We start from the raw sequence: 19,447 nt of genomic DNA on the forward strand, positions 1-19,447 counted from the left end.
TTGTACCCAACGGTTAACTCTAACATACAAGGAAAAGAAAGCTTGAAATTTCCTTGCAATAATATACCAAGACAATTTACAACTTTCATTTTTAATACACGTACCATAATATGGTAATCAAAATAGTGAGATAATGAATCAGGAATTCCTGGCAAAATATTTGATAATTTGTATGAGTTTTTAGAATAATTTTTTGTGACTTATTTCTCTGCATGACAACCTTCTTCCTCCAACATGATAAAAAAAATCTGAAAAAAGTCTCATTACAACAATATCATTGTTATCACTGCCTCTTTAATATTGTTACGTTGTCACAATTTGATGTTTTTAACTTTTAACAGCATTATTTAAAATTTATCACTAGTTTATAATTATACAACAATAGAAGTTTGTTTGTTTTGTTTAACGACACCACTAGAGCACACTGATTATTAATCATCAGCTATTGGATGTCAAACATTTGGTAATTCTGACATATAGTCTTAGAGAGGAAACCCGCTACATTTTTCCATTAGTAACAAGGGATCTTTTATATGCACCATCCCTGGACAGGATAGCACATACCATGGCCCTTGATATACCAGTCGTGGTGCACTGGCTGGAACGAGAAATAGCCCAATGGGCCCACCGAGGGTTATGTGGTGAGAATCGAGCGTTTAATTAAAAGCACTCAGATTAACAACTGGACAGTCGTAGAAGTTGTGAGAGCAAAAGTTGGCCAACTTTGTGCTGGCAGTTGATAGTCTGACTCTAGCATTACATAGATCATTGAACCTTCATAAGTAGACATGAGTGAAATAATTGTCATATGAAGGAAGGATTTTATCAGCATCTTGACAAACTCTCAATGATGATAGTTTCGACAGAACATTGTAAATAAAAACTAATTTAAAAAATAGATTTTAATACATGTAATTATAAAGTCTACAAACCACAAGGAACTGTTTCTCCATATACATAAAACTGGCTTGTTTAGTGAGCCTCTTCTTTCCATCTTTAACCTCGGTTGGTACATCCTTCTTTCCATCCATTTCAATACAATATTTACAACTCTTTCATAACCGCTGTATACGATCCACTTGTATTAACACAATATTCATAACATGTTCATAACAAATGATTCAGTTTTATTAACATAACATTTTCGACACTTTTGTAACAAATGTATAATCCAGTTTTGTTAACGTAAACTGTGAAATCAAAACCTAATTGAAAAGGTCAAAATCTGAATCTGCTTCACTTTTCGAAAGTGTTTAGTTTTCCTTGTGAAAATACTCCAACAATACAATTGGAAAATTAACAATTTCACTTCTGGGAATTCATCAGTTTCAAGAGGAACTGAAATCTAAGACACTGGTGAAATAAGTTTAATTACCAAAATCAACTGATAGGTCTGTTGATCAGTTGTAAATGTATGTTAACCAGTCCATCAAGAACTCACAACCGATGTCCATCAAGAACATTTGGCTGTAATTCAGTAAACCCATTACCAGTGATTGTCAATCCACACGGTTGTCCTTCCCCCCTACACATGCCTCATTTGTTTTCTTTCAGAACTAGAGTGGACATTCAGCCCTTTACACCACAAGAAGTTATCTGGGTAGCAGTTGACAGGACAATGACAAATGTCTGTTTTAATACTCTTACTGGTCAGTGCTGAGATGTAACTGCAGACCTACTGCATTAAACAATAAACGTGTGTTGTAATACTCTTGACTGGTTAACGTGGAACACCTATATGCATGCTCCAAAACAAAGGAAAATAAATCTTGTTTTCCAGTGAACAACTTCGATACTGACAAGTTTGACATTTACATTTTTCTGAATTTATTACCGATCTGATTGGGACAACATTTATAGCACTTGACAGCACTAAATGAATGTTATACCACAATAAGTTGAGGCCACAGCTAGGCCCGTAAGTACTTAAAAGGAATATATTTGTTTAACATCTCAGCTCTTTTTCAAACTATGGCTCCTTGATTCATTTCATTTCAACTTATTTTCAAGCATACATCCAATTAAGGTTCAAGCACACTGTCCTGGGCACACAACTCAGCTATCTGGGCTATGTCCAGGACAGTGGGTTAGTTGTTAGTTGGTTTGTGGTTAGTGAGAGAGAAAAGAGGATGTAGTGGCCTTACCCATGGAGCCCTTAAGAACTCGCTCTGGATTGAAACTGGTACCGGGCTGCAAACCCTGTACCTACCAGCCTATAGTCCGATGGCTTAACCACTGCGTCACCAAGGCCGGTTATGGCTCCTTGGTGCCTAACATGGTTATTTGAACACTTGGTCAAAAGAGACAGAAAGAGGAAACTTGTTACATACGCTATTTCTATTAAAAAAAAAACAATGGATCTTTTATGTGCACTTCCAACAGTCATACCAGAATCTTTGATGTATCAAAAGTAGGGAACTGGTTGACAAAACTCTAGTTTATTAAGCCAAATGATTCAAGTATTATGTACTCGAAGTCCAGACAAACATTTTATTTTCAATGAAAGTACATCTACTACATTGCAATCAAATAAAACAATGTATAAATCTGTATTAATGTCAGGATTTTCTATAGTATTCAAGTTTCAAAGACTGCTACACAATTTTAAAATGTCATTAAACAGTAGGTTTTTTTATCAATTTTAAATGGATTAGCAACTATTGCTATCAACTGTTTTAAACAAAATGTTCTTGACACGATACAATATATATACACACACATAACTCAGAATATAAAATAAAAGAAAGTGGGAATGTTAATATTTTATTCAATATGAGCCTCAGGTATATAATACACTTGAGGTATCCGTTAACAACTACATTTAAAATGGTTTAGTACATTTAAAAGCAAAAGAGAGAAATAAAATTAAATGTTTTATTTCATGGATCGATTCCCGCCAGTACACCTACATGTCTGAACATGTTGCTCTGTATCTGACAATGTGATAACTGCACTCATTGATAGGGCAGTGTGTAAATCTACCACCTAACAACACTTTCACCTAGGCAGCACGAAACATTAGTACCCCAAACATTGCCAAAACCTAGCGACCAGTTCAAACAGGTGTACAATACAATACTGGGCCTGTGACACATACACCCATAAACACATGTATGTTACACTTGTACCTCATTACCTCTATGTATATAATATACATGTAGTTATGTATGTTCTGTAAACATTCACAACTTGTTATTTGTCAACCAACAAATTTTATATATGACTTTCTTTATCTTGAAGTAGAATAAATTAAACATACGTACAGGTAAGCAAAAATTAATGCATGATAGTCATAATTTTTTCTTTTTTTTCTTTTTTTACTTATATTCCTCTTAAATAGATTAAAACATGCGTACAGTACGCAAAAATTAATGCATGATAGCAGGGTCCGGACGATTTTTAATTATTATTATTATTTCATTGAGATGGGGTGGGGGGAGGAAGGGTTGTGTCGGTTATACCAGTGCTCAACGTTTGGTGAACGCAAGCATCTTTGTTTGTTAGAAATTATAGAATCGGGAATTATGGCGTTAAGTGACTAACAATATCACAAATGTATTGACAGTGACAGTTGGGAGTCACAGTGGCATGTCTGTTATTTATTTAAAGAGTGGGTTGGTTGAGTGCAGGAAAATACTAAAAATAAATTGTTTTCTCTTATAATCTGTTGCAATATTGTTGTTTTTTTAGAAAATATTATTCGAGTAAGTGAAAATAGATCTGGGCAAGTGAAAGTGCTGTCACCACTTGCCCGGATGGCAAATCAAAAAAAAAGTTACGCGCAGACACTGTGATAGTCATAATTTCTTTTCTTTTTTTTTTACTTATATTTTTAATTTTGTTATTTTATTAGAAACTAATTGTGTTTTTGAAATCTTTAAAGTTTAAATAGATGATTTGGCAAAATTTTCTGCTCACCCTGAAATTTAAAAAAAAAAAAAAAAACCCACCAGTAGTCCTAATTACAAATTCAGAATTTGCGTAACCTTAAAAAATGGGTCATATGCCAAAAACATATATAAAACCTGAAAAGTGGTTGTGCCAAAAATATTTTGGTTTGAATTACCATTTTTTAACTGAATAACTGAAAAACAAATGATCATTTGAAAAATTATACACAAACTGTAAATCAGCTGTAATGTACCATTTCATTTCAACTTATTTTCATGCTTATATCCAATTAAGGTTCAAGCACGCTGACCTGGGCACACAACTCAGCTATCTGGGCTGTCTGTCCAGGACAGTGGGTTAGTTGTTTAGTGGTTAGTGAGAGAGAAGAGGGTGTAGTGGCCTTACACCTACTCACTGAGCCCTTAAGAACTCGCTCTGGGTTAGAGCCGGTACCGGGCTGCGAACCCTGTACCTACCAGCCTGTAGTCCGATGGCTTAACCACTGCTCCACCGAGGCCGGTTGTAATGCACCAAACAACATTGCTTGTAGCCTATGCATGAGAGGTGGGATCCACCTCAAACAGCAGAGCTCTCGCCTGAGGTGCTTTGGGCATAGTATCGAACCCACTCAGTGCATCCATTCTCTGACTGGATTCTCTCCACCATATCCCAATAAAGCTGTATCCTAACCGGATGTGAGCACCATGGGTGATTATTTTAGAAATCATTGGTTTCAATCGCCATATACAAATCTGTCGTGCCACATGCATGTGATTAGGATGCAGCAATTGAAATCAATGATTTCTAACAATCGCCCACATCACTTGTGTATGGTTAGGATACAGCTTTAGTACTCAATGACTGGTATATCAAAGACCATGGTATGTGTTGTTCTAGTGTGTGGGAAGAGCACATTATATAAAAGATATCTTGCTAAAAACTGAAAACTGAAGCAGTTTCCTCTAAGATTATATGTCAGAATTATCAAATGTTTCACATCCAATAGCTGATTAATTATTAATAAATCAATGTGTTCTAGTGGTGTCATGAAACAAAAAAATCTTTAACACTAACCTATGCACAAACAAAACGATTGTTTCAGCACATTGATTTATTAATCATTGCCTACCAGATGTTAAACATTTGGTAAATCTGACACATAGTCTTAGAAATGAAACCTGCTACATTTTTCAATAGTAGCAAGATATCTTTTATATGCACATCATCCCACAGAGAGGATAGCACATATCATAGCCTTTTGATATACCATATGTGGTGCATTAGATGGATTGAGAAATAGCCCAATGGGCTCACAGATGGGGATCAATCCTAGACCGATCGCGAATCAATTGAGTGTTTTACCACTGAGCTATGGATGCAATTATTTTCATTTATTTATTTCAACTTATTTTCATGCTTATATCCAATGAAGGTTCAAACATGCTGTCCTGGGCATACACCTCAGCTATCTGGGCTGTCTGTCCAGTAACATTAACTGGACACAGGTCAGGGCTACTTTTGACATCTGCAGAGTGATAAGAGTTGCTTCCCTTACGTAATTTTTTTTAGTCAAATTCAAGTTATGCCTTCATGGGTCAACCAGGTCTTGGACAACTCTGCAACCTGTTTCGGTGGTGTAGTCAAAGTTAAAGGGTTTTTTTTTTATGACACTATTCAGTGTTCGAGATTAAAAAAATTTGGCCAGTATCCCAGTTGGATACTAACATTTCAAAATCTGGTATCCCACTTGAGAATTTAGTATTATATGGCATCCCGGTGGAATACTGGGTTCTTGAAGACTGGTATCCAAAATTAAATTCTGGTATCCCCGGGATATCGGGATACCATTAATCTCGAACACTGCCATTACACCAGGGGGCAGGACGTAGATCAGTGGTACAGCGCTTGCCTGATGAGCAATCAATCTAGGATCGATCCCCGTCGGTGGGCCCATTGGGCTATTTCTCTTTCCAGCCAGTGCTCCACAACTGGTGTAACAAAGGCCGTGGTATGTACTATTCTGTCTGTGGGATGGTGCATATAAAAGATCCCTTACTGCTAATTGGAAAGAGTAGCCCATGAAGTGGTGACAGCAGGTTTCCTCTCTCAGTATCTGTGTGGTCTGACGCCATATAACCGTAAATAAAATATGTTGAGTGCATTGTTAAATAAAACATTTCCTTCCTTCCTTTCTTCATTAGAGCACATTGGTTAATTCATCATCAGCTAAATTGGATGTCAAACATTTAGTAATTCTGACATGTACAGACTTAAGAGGAAACCTGATACATGTTAATTTTCCCCATTAGCAGTAATAGATCTTTTGTATGGACTTCCCCAGACAGGGCAGCACATACCATGATCTTTGATATACCAGTTGTGGGGCATTGGTTGAGACTGGGGGGGGGGGGTGGAGACACTCACAGAATGGGTCCACTAAGGAGGTTTGATCCTGTAACAAAAGCACAACTTGTGAATACTCTTCTGACTGAGCTACATTCAGCCCCCTGGTCTCATAATAAGTGTCTTAAGTCATCAGGAACCAGTCTTGGTGGCGCAGTGGTTAAGTCATCAGACTACAGCCTGGTAGGTACAGGGTTCGTGGCCCGGTACCGGCTCCAACTCAGAGTGAATTCTTAAGATCTCAATGGATAGGTGTAAGGCTACTACACCCTCTTCTCTCTCACTAACTACTAAACAACTAACAACTAACCCAATGTCCTGAACAGACAGCCCTGATAGCTGAGGTGTGTGCCTAGGACAGTGTGCTTGAACCGTAATTGGATATAAGCATGAAAATAAGTTGAAATGAATGAAGTCATCAGGGTTAAGACTGGTAGGAACTGGGTTTGCTGACTTCACCCCTCCTCATACCCTCCAGTGTTCGAAATAAGCACTTATCCATTTGTCCTGACAAGTGATAATGTACCTTAGTGGTTGTTCAGTGGACAAGTGTAAAAATGTATAATGCACTTTCATTTTGAGTAATCAAAAACATTGTTGTTGCTCTTGAATAAAACTAACAACTTATTTGGACAACTAAAAATATTTTGTAGATTTGTAGATGTACTTGTCCGGTGGACTAGTGGAAAATTTTGCTTATTGCTATCACTGTCCCCTCCCCCCCGGCCACCCCAGCACATTGCTTGGAGGAGACGCTCCTTTTGACGTCCACTGCCATGTCTGATTTGACTGGATGCAAAGCCCACCTCTTTCAGGTGAAAAATGGTTGTGAACAAGTGTATAAAATTATAGATTACTGCTAAATATTAATTTATGTCAGTATTACTCAAAAATAGGTGCAGCAAATCTTTTTGATTGCCACGTAGCAATAGACTGGAAACGAGAACAGTGTGGTCCAAGTTTGTTACAATGTTATTTATGATCTTCATTTAAGTGGGATACTAAATTCTCAGGTGGGATACCAGATTTTGAAATGTTAGTATCCAACTGGGATACTGCCTCAACTTTTTAATCTCGAACACTGCATATATATCTTGAAATTTTTATTCAAATAATATTAAAACTTTGATTGGTTCAGCAAAACCGGAATTTTCCGTGAATGTCAGACTGACAACAACTCCAGTTCAATTAACCTTCTGACTACTGCAGGCGAGATATCTCGCCCGACGTCACGTCAGTCGATATACTGTACACTGTATACAGTGCACTCCCCAATTCATATTTCCCGCCGTTTTGCACACGACACTCGCCGGAAACGGAAATATAATTAAAGAAAAAAGATTTTTTTTCAAAATGGTGGTTTTTGTTTTGATTTTTTCAATTGAAAATACCTTGAAATTTTGAGTTCAAAAAGTGGTTTTCGGCAAGTATTTTCGCTTGACAACAATGGCGGCACGTCGCGGTAATTTTCAGGGATCGATAGCTGATTGTAACAGCTAATTTGATAATAAATTTGATCGTTTTACCAACAACGAAAATGACCAAATATTGCAATATAAATCGTAGTTCGGGTTTTAAAAAAAATTCTGGTCAAAAAACCACTGTTATCGGGAATAATGGACATAAATACTGGACAGCTGGCCACAAATGCCCGTAAGTAAACACAACTTTTTTAATCACCATTAGCCGATCTAAAATAACAAAAATTACAAAAAAAGACACGAAATTAATACTTACCGATTCATATATGAACTTTATTTCATGTATTTATGAAACATTTAAGTGAATATATGTGAGTAAAAATTATAAACTTGTACCCACTCAACGTGGTTTTTGTTAAAAATTAATCCAGTAGTCTAAAGGTTAAAAGATGAGTCAGCTTGTATTAACTTTTTTTTTACTAAATAATGAGAGGCAGGATAAGGAGTATGTCTTTCCACAAAGTCGACCAACACACAATGATATATGGCAACCATGCTTCTTTTTTTCTTTTTTTAAAGGGTGTGGTGCCGCCCTTTGATTTTCACCCAGCGAGAACACTGAGAAGTAACACGTTTAGTAAGAGGATGGGACGGGCCTACTAAATTTCGATGCCTGCGCTAGAAGTTGATTGGGCATGTATATTTTACGGTTGAATAGGCATATTAGTATGGCATACACTTCATTGGAGTTGAATCCGGGAGTCTTCCAGTAGACCGTACTATGCTATAACAACTATACCTGCTTCTCTTTGATGTTTTCTCCAGGCGCCAAAGTTCCCAATCTCGTCTTATTCTTCGCTTCTGCGCTTGACGCGCGATTCTTGCCGCCTCGGCCCAATGTCCCGTTTGACATGGCGGCCAGATATCTTTACCGAAACCTCAAACAACAACTCCGTCTCATAAAATAAATGTCTTCACACAAAATCGTTTAATTAAAGTAGAAATCAAATTCATCCACCACACCGTTCCCAGCAAACCGCCATTTTGTTTACCAGTTTCTACGATACTAGAGGTCAAAGGTTAAATCACAAAATAAATGCAGGTGCGTGTTTTGACGTAACGACATACAAAATAAAGGTATAGAGGTGTGTGAGAATGCTTGAAGAAAGTAAAGCTAATGTAGCTTTGAAAGAACTAGTGTCTGACTCGCCTCAGAAGTGATATGAGCCGTTGGGCGATTCAACTCCAGAGGCGTGTTCAGGAAGGGAACTGACGCCGATCGCTTGCATCCACTTTCAATCGAATGAATGTTTAACGACACCCCAGCACGAAAAATACATCGGTTATTGGTGCCATTTTTAATAAATTCCATACACCATGCTAAAGTTAAAGTCTATTTTGTTTAACGATACTACTAGAGCATGTTAAGTAATTAATCATCAGAAATCGTTGTATGACCGTTGTAGTAAACAAATCATCACACATTTTTACATGGGTTACAACTAATTTTGAGGATACGATGATGAAAATACAATGGCGTAGCCAGCATGAGGCAGACGAGGCGCTTGCCTCGATCGTCTGGAATTTCTTCAGATTTATTTTATTTTTCCCATGACACTGATATTTATTTTACAGGTTTGGGTTTGCCTCGTCTTCCCCCCCCCCCCCCCCCCCCCCCCCCCCCCCCCACCCCCCCCCCCCCCCCCACCCCCACCCCCCCACTCCTCTGGCTACGCCCCAGAAAATACATGATAAAATGGTATCATTTTGCCCAAATATCTGTATAATTTTGGCCCGCATTTGAGGTTTTGCTCCAAAACTGGAGGGGGGGGGGGGGGGGCAGTTGCCCGCCCCCTATCTTGTACGCTTGTGGATCAAGATGTTCGCTAAAAAGATATAAGCCGTCTATTATGTTAACGGTTAAAGTATGACATCATGTCGGGAAAGAATCCATGAATAACTTTATCTGTCAGATCATGAATAACTTTATATGTCAGATCAGTGGTGTGGGGATAACTAAAGTGAGGGGCAATAACGTCTTCTTCTTTTTTCTTTTCTTTTTGGGGGGGGGGGGGGGGAGGGGGTCACAGTCGCCAGATGTCTATCTTTGTTTTTATGGAAGAAGACACATGCAGGAGTTGGGGTCGGTATTGTGGAAGCAAAGTTTTTAGGGAGGTCAAGTCATGTTACCCCAGAAAATATATTGAAAGAAAAGAAAGAAAATTTGCATGGAACGATCCCCGAAATCTCCCTTACACACGCGCTTGGGAGAATGAAAAACATACATTTTAGTTTACAAGTGGGGGCACAGACCCCCATTGCCCCTTTCTGGTTCTTACGAGCTTGTAGACTGATCAGATTACATTGCCACATAATAAGCATCTCCAAGATATGAGTTTGCCGTATGCAGGCACTATAAAAGCTATTGACTATTCGAGATGGAAGTAATTTCTTTTGCCATAAAACATTGTTTAGAGGTTATTTGTCGATTCGAATCAATTCGATACTTTCAGTTCTTTCTTTTATTTCCAACTTTTCTGGGCCAATCAATGGAAGGTAATCGGTTATTCTGCTATTACGGTATTCAATCAAACATGATCGTCAATGCAGTACTGTAAAGAAAAACTACCAATAAAGTTTTTAGCTAGATTTCTTGTTTTCATGTAATCAGATTATAAATGCAGTTAGAAATTCTTATTCATATGTATTTATTTATCCGTATGCAATGGCAGAGTTGGTGCACATGATGACACTAATTTCGCGATTCATCTTTTCCTCAATCTTTACATATAATTTATTAATGAGAAGGCAGGAAGGAAGGGATGTTTTATTTAACAATATACTCAACGCATTTTAACTGTTTATATGCCAGTCTTACACATGGTTAAAGACCACGCAAAAGAGAGAGGAAACCCGCTGTCACCATGCCATGGGCTACGTTTCCCCAATTAGCAACATGGGATCTTTTATATGCAGCGCCCAAAACAGGCAGGGTCATACATACCACAGCCTTTGTTACTTATTGTGGAACACTGGCTGTAACTAAAAATGGTACAATGGGCACATGTGCAAAGATACAAATATATTCATTTTGCAAATTGATTCTTCTAGCCATATGCACAACACTAGTTTAAAATTCTTTTAGGACATAGGCCTACTATAATTATACATATATAATGGTTATATTTTGGGGGGTTTTGTCCTCAACTACAAATGGTGTATGGGTGGACATCACATCTTGCCAACCCCCTCTCTCATCCACCCCAATCCGTTTCCTGTCCTGGTCGGATGTGCCGACGAAAGTAGACGCCTGTGCCCATGACAGGCGTGTGCTAAAACAGCTTGTTCTGAATGTGTGCATGTGAAAACCTATGACCAAACCTGACTGCACATCACATCAAAGCTATGCAAATTCATTTATGTGATCCCGGTGCATCAATGAGCTAGGTCAATTCCTCCGTTAGGTTCAACAACATTTCATGGATTTCATCAACTAAAACTGGACTTCCCAGCACCAACCTATATATTCAGCATAGTGCATTCATGATTTAAATAAATAATCCTTTTACGTGGGTACTATGGATTGATAACCCGTGATATCTGATGGACTGACTGTAGTGTTTAATCAGAGTGTGTTGGTATCTTAATAATCTTCTTCATCTGTGATGAATGTGTTCTTGATCTCCTTCGCAGACACTGATACGCTTTATACTCTTGGTACTGTCACAATTAGTTCATGCGAGTTAGCCAGACATTAGGAATAAAATATAACAGACACTAAATTTTGCCCAGCATTTAATAGTATGCATGACAATTTTCACAAATGATTTTGTACAATTATTTTTTTCTTAATATAAATACAAAAACAAAGATTCTGATTATGTACTCTACTTAAAACACAACAAACTGATCGTCTGACAGCAGTTTCCTCCCCTTGATTCATAATTAAAAACAGGTTATTCCCCTTTATTCTCGATTAAAAATGTACCCTTGGTTACTCCCTTGATTTATAATTAACAGCAGTTTACTGCCCTTTTCCCTCAACTGAACAAGTAACTCTCCTTGATTCTCAATTAACAATGTGTTACTCCCCCTTGATTTTCAATTAATAATACTCTCCTAGGTTTTCAACCGGGAATTACTCACCATGACTCTCAATTAACAGTGACTTATTCCCCTTGATACTTATTTTAGAATCACACTCGTTTTTGATACACAAACTGCTAAATATCTACAACCAATAGCACTTCTTCCAAAATTTGAGACAGTGCCAATTTTAGGCTCATGACAAAATGTGGAACGAACAACAAAAACACAGTGAAAGCCCTGTGAATTAATTATACATGTCTCCATTGCTCACTCATTTCAACTACGATACATATAATTAAAACATTAAAAAATCCGAAAACAATTCTGTTGTTTCAAACTGTCCATCCCATTTGTTACTAACAACCACTAGTATTCATGTGTAAGTGAACAGTTTGTAATTGATATCTTGATTATATAGTCACATAATACAATACAGGGTCATGTAAAGGCATATAAATATCAATACAAACAACTGGACTGGTAACACAAAATGTCTATTTTCATACACAGGAAAATCTACAGTCGTGACAACCAAAGTACAAAAAGGCAAATTTCAAAATTCATTATAATTATTACACAGGCAGTGGATTTTAATTCTGAGAACAGGAACTTTTTAATTTGATTAATTCTTTATATATTCTTCTCAAAATGTGGTATTACTAGATGAATCATTTATAATATTATCTGACATACTGTTATGTCCAAATGTTCATCAGAGAAAAGATGAATTAAAACCTTTGCATATGATTCCACAGCCTTCCGCACAGAGATAAACATAAAGGTTACCAACATCACAAATTTAAGTAGAACAAGTGACATCACTATAATAATAATAATAATAATCTTGTATTTCTGGTTTGTCCGATTCATCACAAATATTAAGTAGAAATTCTTTAATTCTATGAAATGTTTTTTTTTATTTTTTTTTATTTTATTAACCAGGATAAAAGCCAATGCGGTGAAACCCCTCTAAACTGGAAATCCATGGGTTGAAATAAAAGTCTGGTTATTAGGTGTATCTGGTTTACAGAGGTTCTGTTCTGTACAGATATTTAAACAGGAACCATGTAAAACATGTGGTTTTGTGGGAATTCTGGTTTATTCAATGTCCGGTTCTAAGAAGTTCTCTGTACACATTATTTCATATCACAATACATAATCTTTTCTTTTTTTCTTTCACAAAAACATGAATTTACTGATCGGTAAACTCTTTAGATGTTTGGTTTGTTTCAACCCCAGTCATTGTTTTAACAGCGAGTCTTTGGTGGGTATTTAATATGACTAGTTATTATTTAGAGTGGATCCAAAAGCAATCACATCCGGGTGGTGTGTGAGGCACCATAACTACATTGTGTCTAATGGACCTGCCACATTTTTTAGAGGGGTTTAATTAAGTTATTTTGTAAGTGGTAGGTACAGAAAGACAAAATATGGCATCCTCCCTATTATCCCTATTTTATTAATTCTGGAACAATCCTTATTGGAAGTATATACTGGATCCTCACAAAATGAAAAACTGAGATGATTGCCATATGTTTGTCTATTAGCAGTAAACAATACTGATGGGTGAAGAATTAACTTCAATATCAAATTATTATTTCTTCAAACATTATAAAAACCGATTGATGAATCACACAAACCAAAACCACATACACACAACCATGTTTTCATATACAGAAACACATACGGGCCATACCTAACCGGTCAAGGATCTAACTGGAGAAGGTCCTATATTTGTTTTCCCTAAATTCAGGGAACATTTTGAAATCAAAATTTTGATTAGCAATATTTATAGTCAATTTAAAATTGATTACCAATTACTGTTTAATGTTTTAAAATTGTGTAGTGATCTCTGAAACTTACGTAGAGAATAGCGACGTGATACTGGACAAAATGTTCCCTGTAATTCTTTGTTACTGGGTTTCCCCCATCCCCCAATACTTTAGGTTAGGTATGACCCTGACAAACGTAGAATTTATAAACAGAGGAATATTAAACAAACATAGTATGGCATTAGTATTGCAGGATTATACAATAAAATGAGGTCTGGGATTGATGGAAACAGAACAGTACAGAGATTCAGTGTGCAAACTAATGGAATGATAGACAGTCTGCTTGTAGTTATAGACATCTATTTTTAGATGTTTTTCAAAACTGATCACATTATGAGGGGGTGGATTGGGTGGGATGAGGATGTTATGTATGGCAACATACCACCAGTTACAAAATAAAACTTTGTTTAAACCATATGCATAATGGAAAAGATTTGGCAGATCTACCAAGCAATCAGTAATCATACACCACCTGACACCCACCCATGTGATCAATTCTGGAAATGCCCTTGCCCAGACAAAAACAAAACATCACTGAAAACAAACACTAACCCTTATGAGTCACTATCACAACGCAACAACAAAAACCAAAAACATATTTACACAAAATACTGTTTTAAAATTATTACATAAATCATCAAATATATATAAATGTTTTCTTAAAGAAAAAATAGACATTGATACAAAGAGAAGTAACTCTAAAATACCTTTATAAGAAAACAAAACAGAAAAAGAAGGTATTACAACCAAAACTGAAACTGTAACAAACAGTCAACTGTCAAACAGTCATCACTCAAGAGACATTCTCAAATGCATGGACAATAAAGGCGAATGTCTTAATGCTTTACAAAATATGTACTCTGGCGAGTTTAGATACTAAATGTGATTCAATATAAGATGCACTGGCTTACATACAATCTTATCTATGAATACGCACAAGAACATGATTTAAAAAAAGAAGAAAAAAAAAGAAAGAAAGCAAAAAACAACAAAAATAAACATGATTTACTGTAAACCAGGGCTTAAACTGAACCCCACCCCAAAACAATGGTAGCCAAATAGAAGTTTAAGTTACGCCCTCACCCCCAAAATAATAATTAAGGCTCTTTAAAGAACAGTATTTATTTGATTTTTGAATAACCTTTTGGTTAATTTTATAATGGGATATATTGAACTTTAATTAGTATTTGTCGAATTGGTGTGGTGAAGGACAGCATAAGCCCTGGTAAGCTATAAAAGATAATATGCATAAATGACTGGATTAGAAAGATTGTTAGTCACATATGGAGAGTGTGTGGGTAACGTTAAACAAAAGCATAGTTTCACAAGTCTGTTATACTACTTGATAAACTGTCCTACTAGGACCAACAGTTTTGATCAGTCAATTCCATGAAAGTTAAAACCCACCTCCGACTAGAATGAGAGAGAGCAGTGACATCAGTGACAATGTGACACGGCTAATGACATCAATGACAAGAGTGACAAAGTGGTCTACAAAATAACTGAATGACACAGTGGTCAGTCTAAAAAATTTCAAAAACATTTCATTCTGCTGATAATACAGCTTGTCTGATCAGCGCAGCGTGATCTAGTGTTAGCCTGTCTAAATATCGACCAGCGGAGTAGTCCGTTTCTCTAAGTGGTTTCCAAGTCTCTCATCTCACCAGGCTAGCACACGGCCTGCACTGGGTTCTGTTCCAGGGAGTGAATGTTGCTCACCAGCGTAGCCTGCCCTGCAGCACTCTTCAGCTGGTGGAGGGCAGGAACTGAAATAGAAACAAATTTCAAGAATGAAATAACTGCAAGTATTAACATAATGCACGACAGAATTACCTATCAGTTTTTACTTTAAACAAGTACCACTGAATATCTACAAATATTAACATTTAACAAATAACAAGACTGAAAAACCTACAGGTATTAATATTTAGTAATCTGGATTAGAAAATCAGAATAACAATGAGAAGAAAACAACTTTTATAATATATGAAATGATATTCAATATCAGTTTATAATCATTTCTTAATGCACTATGTCAAGTTTAAAACTATCTAGTAACCAATGTCAGTTTTAATCATCTAATGATATCTACATGAGTTTATAATCATTTAATGATAATGTATAGCTTAAAATCATTTAATAATGATCTTTGTCAGTTTATAATAATAATGTATGTCAATTTATAATGATCTAATGATAATCTGTCAGTTTATTATAATCTAATGATAATCTGTCAATTAATAATCATCTAATGATAAGGTGAATTTGTTTCTAATCATGATAATCTATGTCTGTAATCATCTCTAATAATCTCAAACATTTCATTTCAAGTAATTTTTCGTGCTTATATCCAATTAAAGTTCAAGTACGCTGTCCTGGGCACACACACACACCTCAGCTATCTGGGCTGTCTGTCCAGGACAGTGTGTTAGTTGTTAGTTGGTTTGTGGTTAGTGAGAGAGAAGAGGGTGTAGTGGCCTTACACCTACCCACTGAGCCCTTAAGAACTCGCTCTGAGTTGGAGCTGGTACCGGGCTGCGAACCCTGTACCTACCAGCCTGTAGTCCGATGGCTTAACCACTGCGCCACTGAGGCCGGTAATTTCAAACAGTATCACTCACCATATCCCATGCCCTGGATAAACAAACGGAATGCTTCGCACACTTTGCCTGGCTGTTCCTCCAACGGCATCCCACCACAGTCAGCGATCTGTGAAATTAATAAGCCAGTGATCAGTCATCAACTCAATCTATGTAACTAGTAACACACTCTCCAAAGCACATGAAAGTGGTAGATTATCAATTTAATTGATCAGTCGTATGTTGTATGCACTATATACAAATACAGGTTTGTAGGACTTTTCAAGATACAGCATATTACTATTCTACAATATTCAAATACAAATGTTCTGGTGGATAAACTATATCTTGTGTTTTTACAGTATACCGGGTATGACATGGAAGGAAATGTTTTATTTAACGACGCACTCAACACATTTTATTTAGGGGCCGTCCATAATTTTCAACATTTTCACGAGCGTACAAACCATACGTGTGTGAGTGGGGGGGTGGGTGGTGGTAAAAAGTGTACAGTTTGTATGCTCGTGAAAATGTTGAAAATTATGGACGGCCCCTTACGGTTATATGGCGTCAGGTATTTGACATAGAGTCCACTATACTGTTGAGGGGTGAATGTTGAGACATCAAATAAAAAATTAACAAGTTGTATTTTAAGCAGCTTGCACTTTAAATAGATTTTTTATTTTTTTATGACACATACAGGTATTACAGTGTTGTAATATGTGTCTCTTTAATACATGAGACATTTGCATCTAACAGTCAATACTGCAACAGTCTGTAACATTTAAATTTGACACTCATGTCATTTATGATCGCTGTAATAAATATACAGAAATTCACGTAAGTTGTTTTCGCTTCCTATATATTGCAAAGTTTATTTTTCTTAAGAATATATATCACGAGACCGTAGCAATTGAGTGGTATGTACTTGCACAAAATAAATGAATGCAATAAATAGGAAACAAAAACAACGTATGTCAAGTTCTGTATTTATTACATAAGTTCTTTTTTCACAAAACATTTTTTTAATTTAACGTCATAACTACACTTTCTTAAATCTATTAAGCAATCCTCCTTTCATGGATTTACTTAACGTTAAGAATCATTCTCTGTGGCAATCTTGTGTAATGTTTCAAATACAATGTAACATAATTTGTAAATCAGACATGACGTCAGTAATAAAAAGGTGCCAACTCCAGTAAAATAAAAAAGGAATTCCCCATTTATAAGTTCCGGTCCAGATCGCACATATGTGTGATACAACATAAGTTTATCACATGGTTTAAAAATGTCTTTATTACTATAGTAAGATTAGATAGATATGTAATGATATATACTTTCATACGTTTTATACTTTCATACTTAATCAGTGATAAGACAACTAATACTTTTAAATTGATGGTTCAGTCAGTGTAATAATATGAGGCTATTAATACAGTGAATAAATTTACTGTTAACAATTGGTCTTCCATCTAACAAGGTAAATACCTTCATGAAATCTGTCTCAGTGGGATCCATCCGCCCGTTCATGTCGACAACGTCGTCGATGTGGGGGGAGTCGTCACCGACCAGAATCAGCGTTCGACACCTGCAACACAGGGAACATCGTGACATCACTCAATCACACTGTCACTGTGCAGGCTTTATAGATTTTCATAACCAAAGTTTAAGTTTGTTTTGTTTAACGACACCACTCGAGAACACTGATTGATCATCGGCTATTGGATGTCAACCATTTAGTAATTTTGACTGATAGAAGTTTAAGTTACGCCCTCACCCCCAAAATAATAATTAAGGCTCTTTAAAGAACAATATTTTTTTATATATAGTATTATAGAGGAAAACCTGTTACATTTTTTCATTAGTTGGAAGAAATCTTTCATATGCACCAAAGTCAAAGTTTGTTTTGTTTAACAACACCACTCTGGCACATTGATTTATTAATCATTGACTATTGGATGTCAACCATTTGGTAATTTTGACTGATTGATTCTAACATTATGGTCACAGAAATCCTTAGAGAGAAATCCCGCTTCATGTTTCCATTAGTAGCAAGGGATCTTTCATATGCACCATATCCCAGACAGGATAGCACATACTACAACATATTTATATACCAGTCATGGTGCATTGGCTAGAACAATTTTCATAATTAAACCATATTTTGAGTGAATGTGTGATGAACATGAGTTAAACTTCTGTGTGAGAGAGAGACAGAGACAGACACAGAAAGAGAGGAAGGAAGATAGGATGGATGGAATTGTTTAATTTAACGAAGTACTCAAAACATTTTTACTTATAGTTAGTTACATGGCATTGGACAAATGGTTAAGGACCATACATATTTAATAAGAGGAGAAACCCACTGCCACCACTCCCATTTGCTATTCTCTTCAATTAGCAGCAAGGGATTATCATAAACACCATCATATGGGCAGGATGAGAGAGAGAGAGAGAGAGAGAGAGAGAGAGAGAGAGAGAGAGAGAGAGAGAGAGAGAGAGAGAGAGAGAGAGAGACAGAGAGAGAGAGAGAGAGAGACACACACACACACACACACACACAGAGAGATGAGACAGACACACACTGACAAAGATGAGAGAGAGAGAGAGAGAGAGAGAGAGAGAGAGAGAGAGAGAGAGAGAGAGACAGACAGACAGACAGACAGACAGACAGACAGACAGACATAGACTGAGAGCGAGACGGAGAGATAGAATGACTAAAATGATTTCAAATTTTCTTACTTGAGGGTTCTGGTTTGTGTCTTCTTCATTGCATCAAGCTCGCGAACAATCTGCAGATCTGTACGTCTAGATAAAACAGGATATATCTACCTTTAACATAACACATCATGTAGCACTACACCACTATTATCTGTCTGACACACATAACAGCAACTGACTATAGCACGGCTGGAAGTTCCCCTCTATCTGACAACACATACAGCTTGGAGGCCTAATAATGTTTGTCCATATTAATTCAAGTATTCAAATTATTACTAATCCATTCAATTACATCTAAATGATAAACAGTATTAGGAGAGCATACATGGTCATTGGCAAGTTAAGCAAACTCAGGCACTCACAAAACATCTAGAAGGAAGCAAGGTTTTCTTTACTGATGCACTCAACACATTTTAATTAGTTATATGGCTTCAGACCTATGGTTCAAAACCACATAGATGAGAGAGGCAACCTGTTGTGGCCACACAGTGCTCTACTCTTTCCAATTAGC

General features: G+C 36.6%; 2 protein-coding genes across 8 annotated transcripts in view; both read right to left on the reverse strand.

Annotated features, from left to right (window-relative positions):
• Positions 1-8,738, reverse strand: part of LOC121388054 (dynein heavy chain 5, axonemal-like) — a 114,209-nt gene extending 105,471 nt beyond the window's left edge. Inside the window, 1 exon segment of the mRNA XM_041519258.1 lies at positions 8,515-8,738. Within this exon segment, the coding sequence (XP_041375192.1) occupies positions 8,515-8,628 (114 nt within the window). The 5' untranslated portion in view covers positions 8,629-8,738.
• Positions 8,739-11,497: 2,759 nt separating this feature from the next.
• Positions 11,498-19,447, reverse strand: part of LOC121389401 (protein NDRG3-like) — a 56,093-nt gene continuing 48,143 nt past the window's right edge. For all 7 annotated transcript variants that reach the window (XM_041521014.1, XM_041521011.1, XM_041521013.1 and 4 more), the window contains 4 exons: positions 18,958-19,023; positions 17,704-17,803; positions 16,258-16,345; positions 11,498-15,402 (listed from right to left, as the gene is read on the reverse strand). In XM_041521014.1, the coding sequence (XP_041376948.1) occupies positions 15,305-15,402; positions 16,258-16,345; positions 17,704-17,803; positions 18,958-19,023 (352 nt within the window). In that variant the 3' untranslated portion in view covers positions 11,498-15,304. The remainder of the gene's footprint in view (positions 15,403-16,257; positions 16,346-17,703; positions 17,804-18,957; positions 19,024-19,447) is intronic.

Source organism: Gigantopelta aegis, chromosome 14 (assembly GCF_016097555.1).
Source record: "Gigantopelta aegis isolate Gae_Host chromosome 14, Gae_host_genome, whole genome shotgun sequence".
NCBI classification, from domain to species: domain Eukaryota; kingdom Metazoa; phylum Mollusca; class Gastropoda; order Neomphalida; family Peltospiridae; genus Gigantopelta; species Gigantopelta aegis.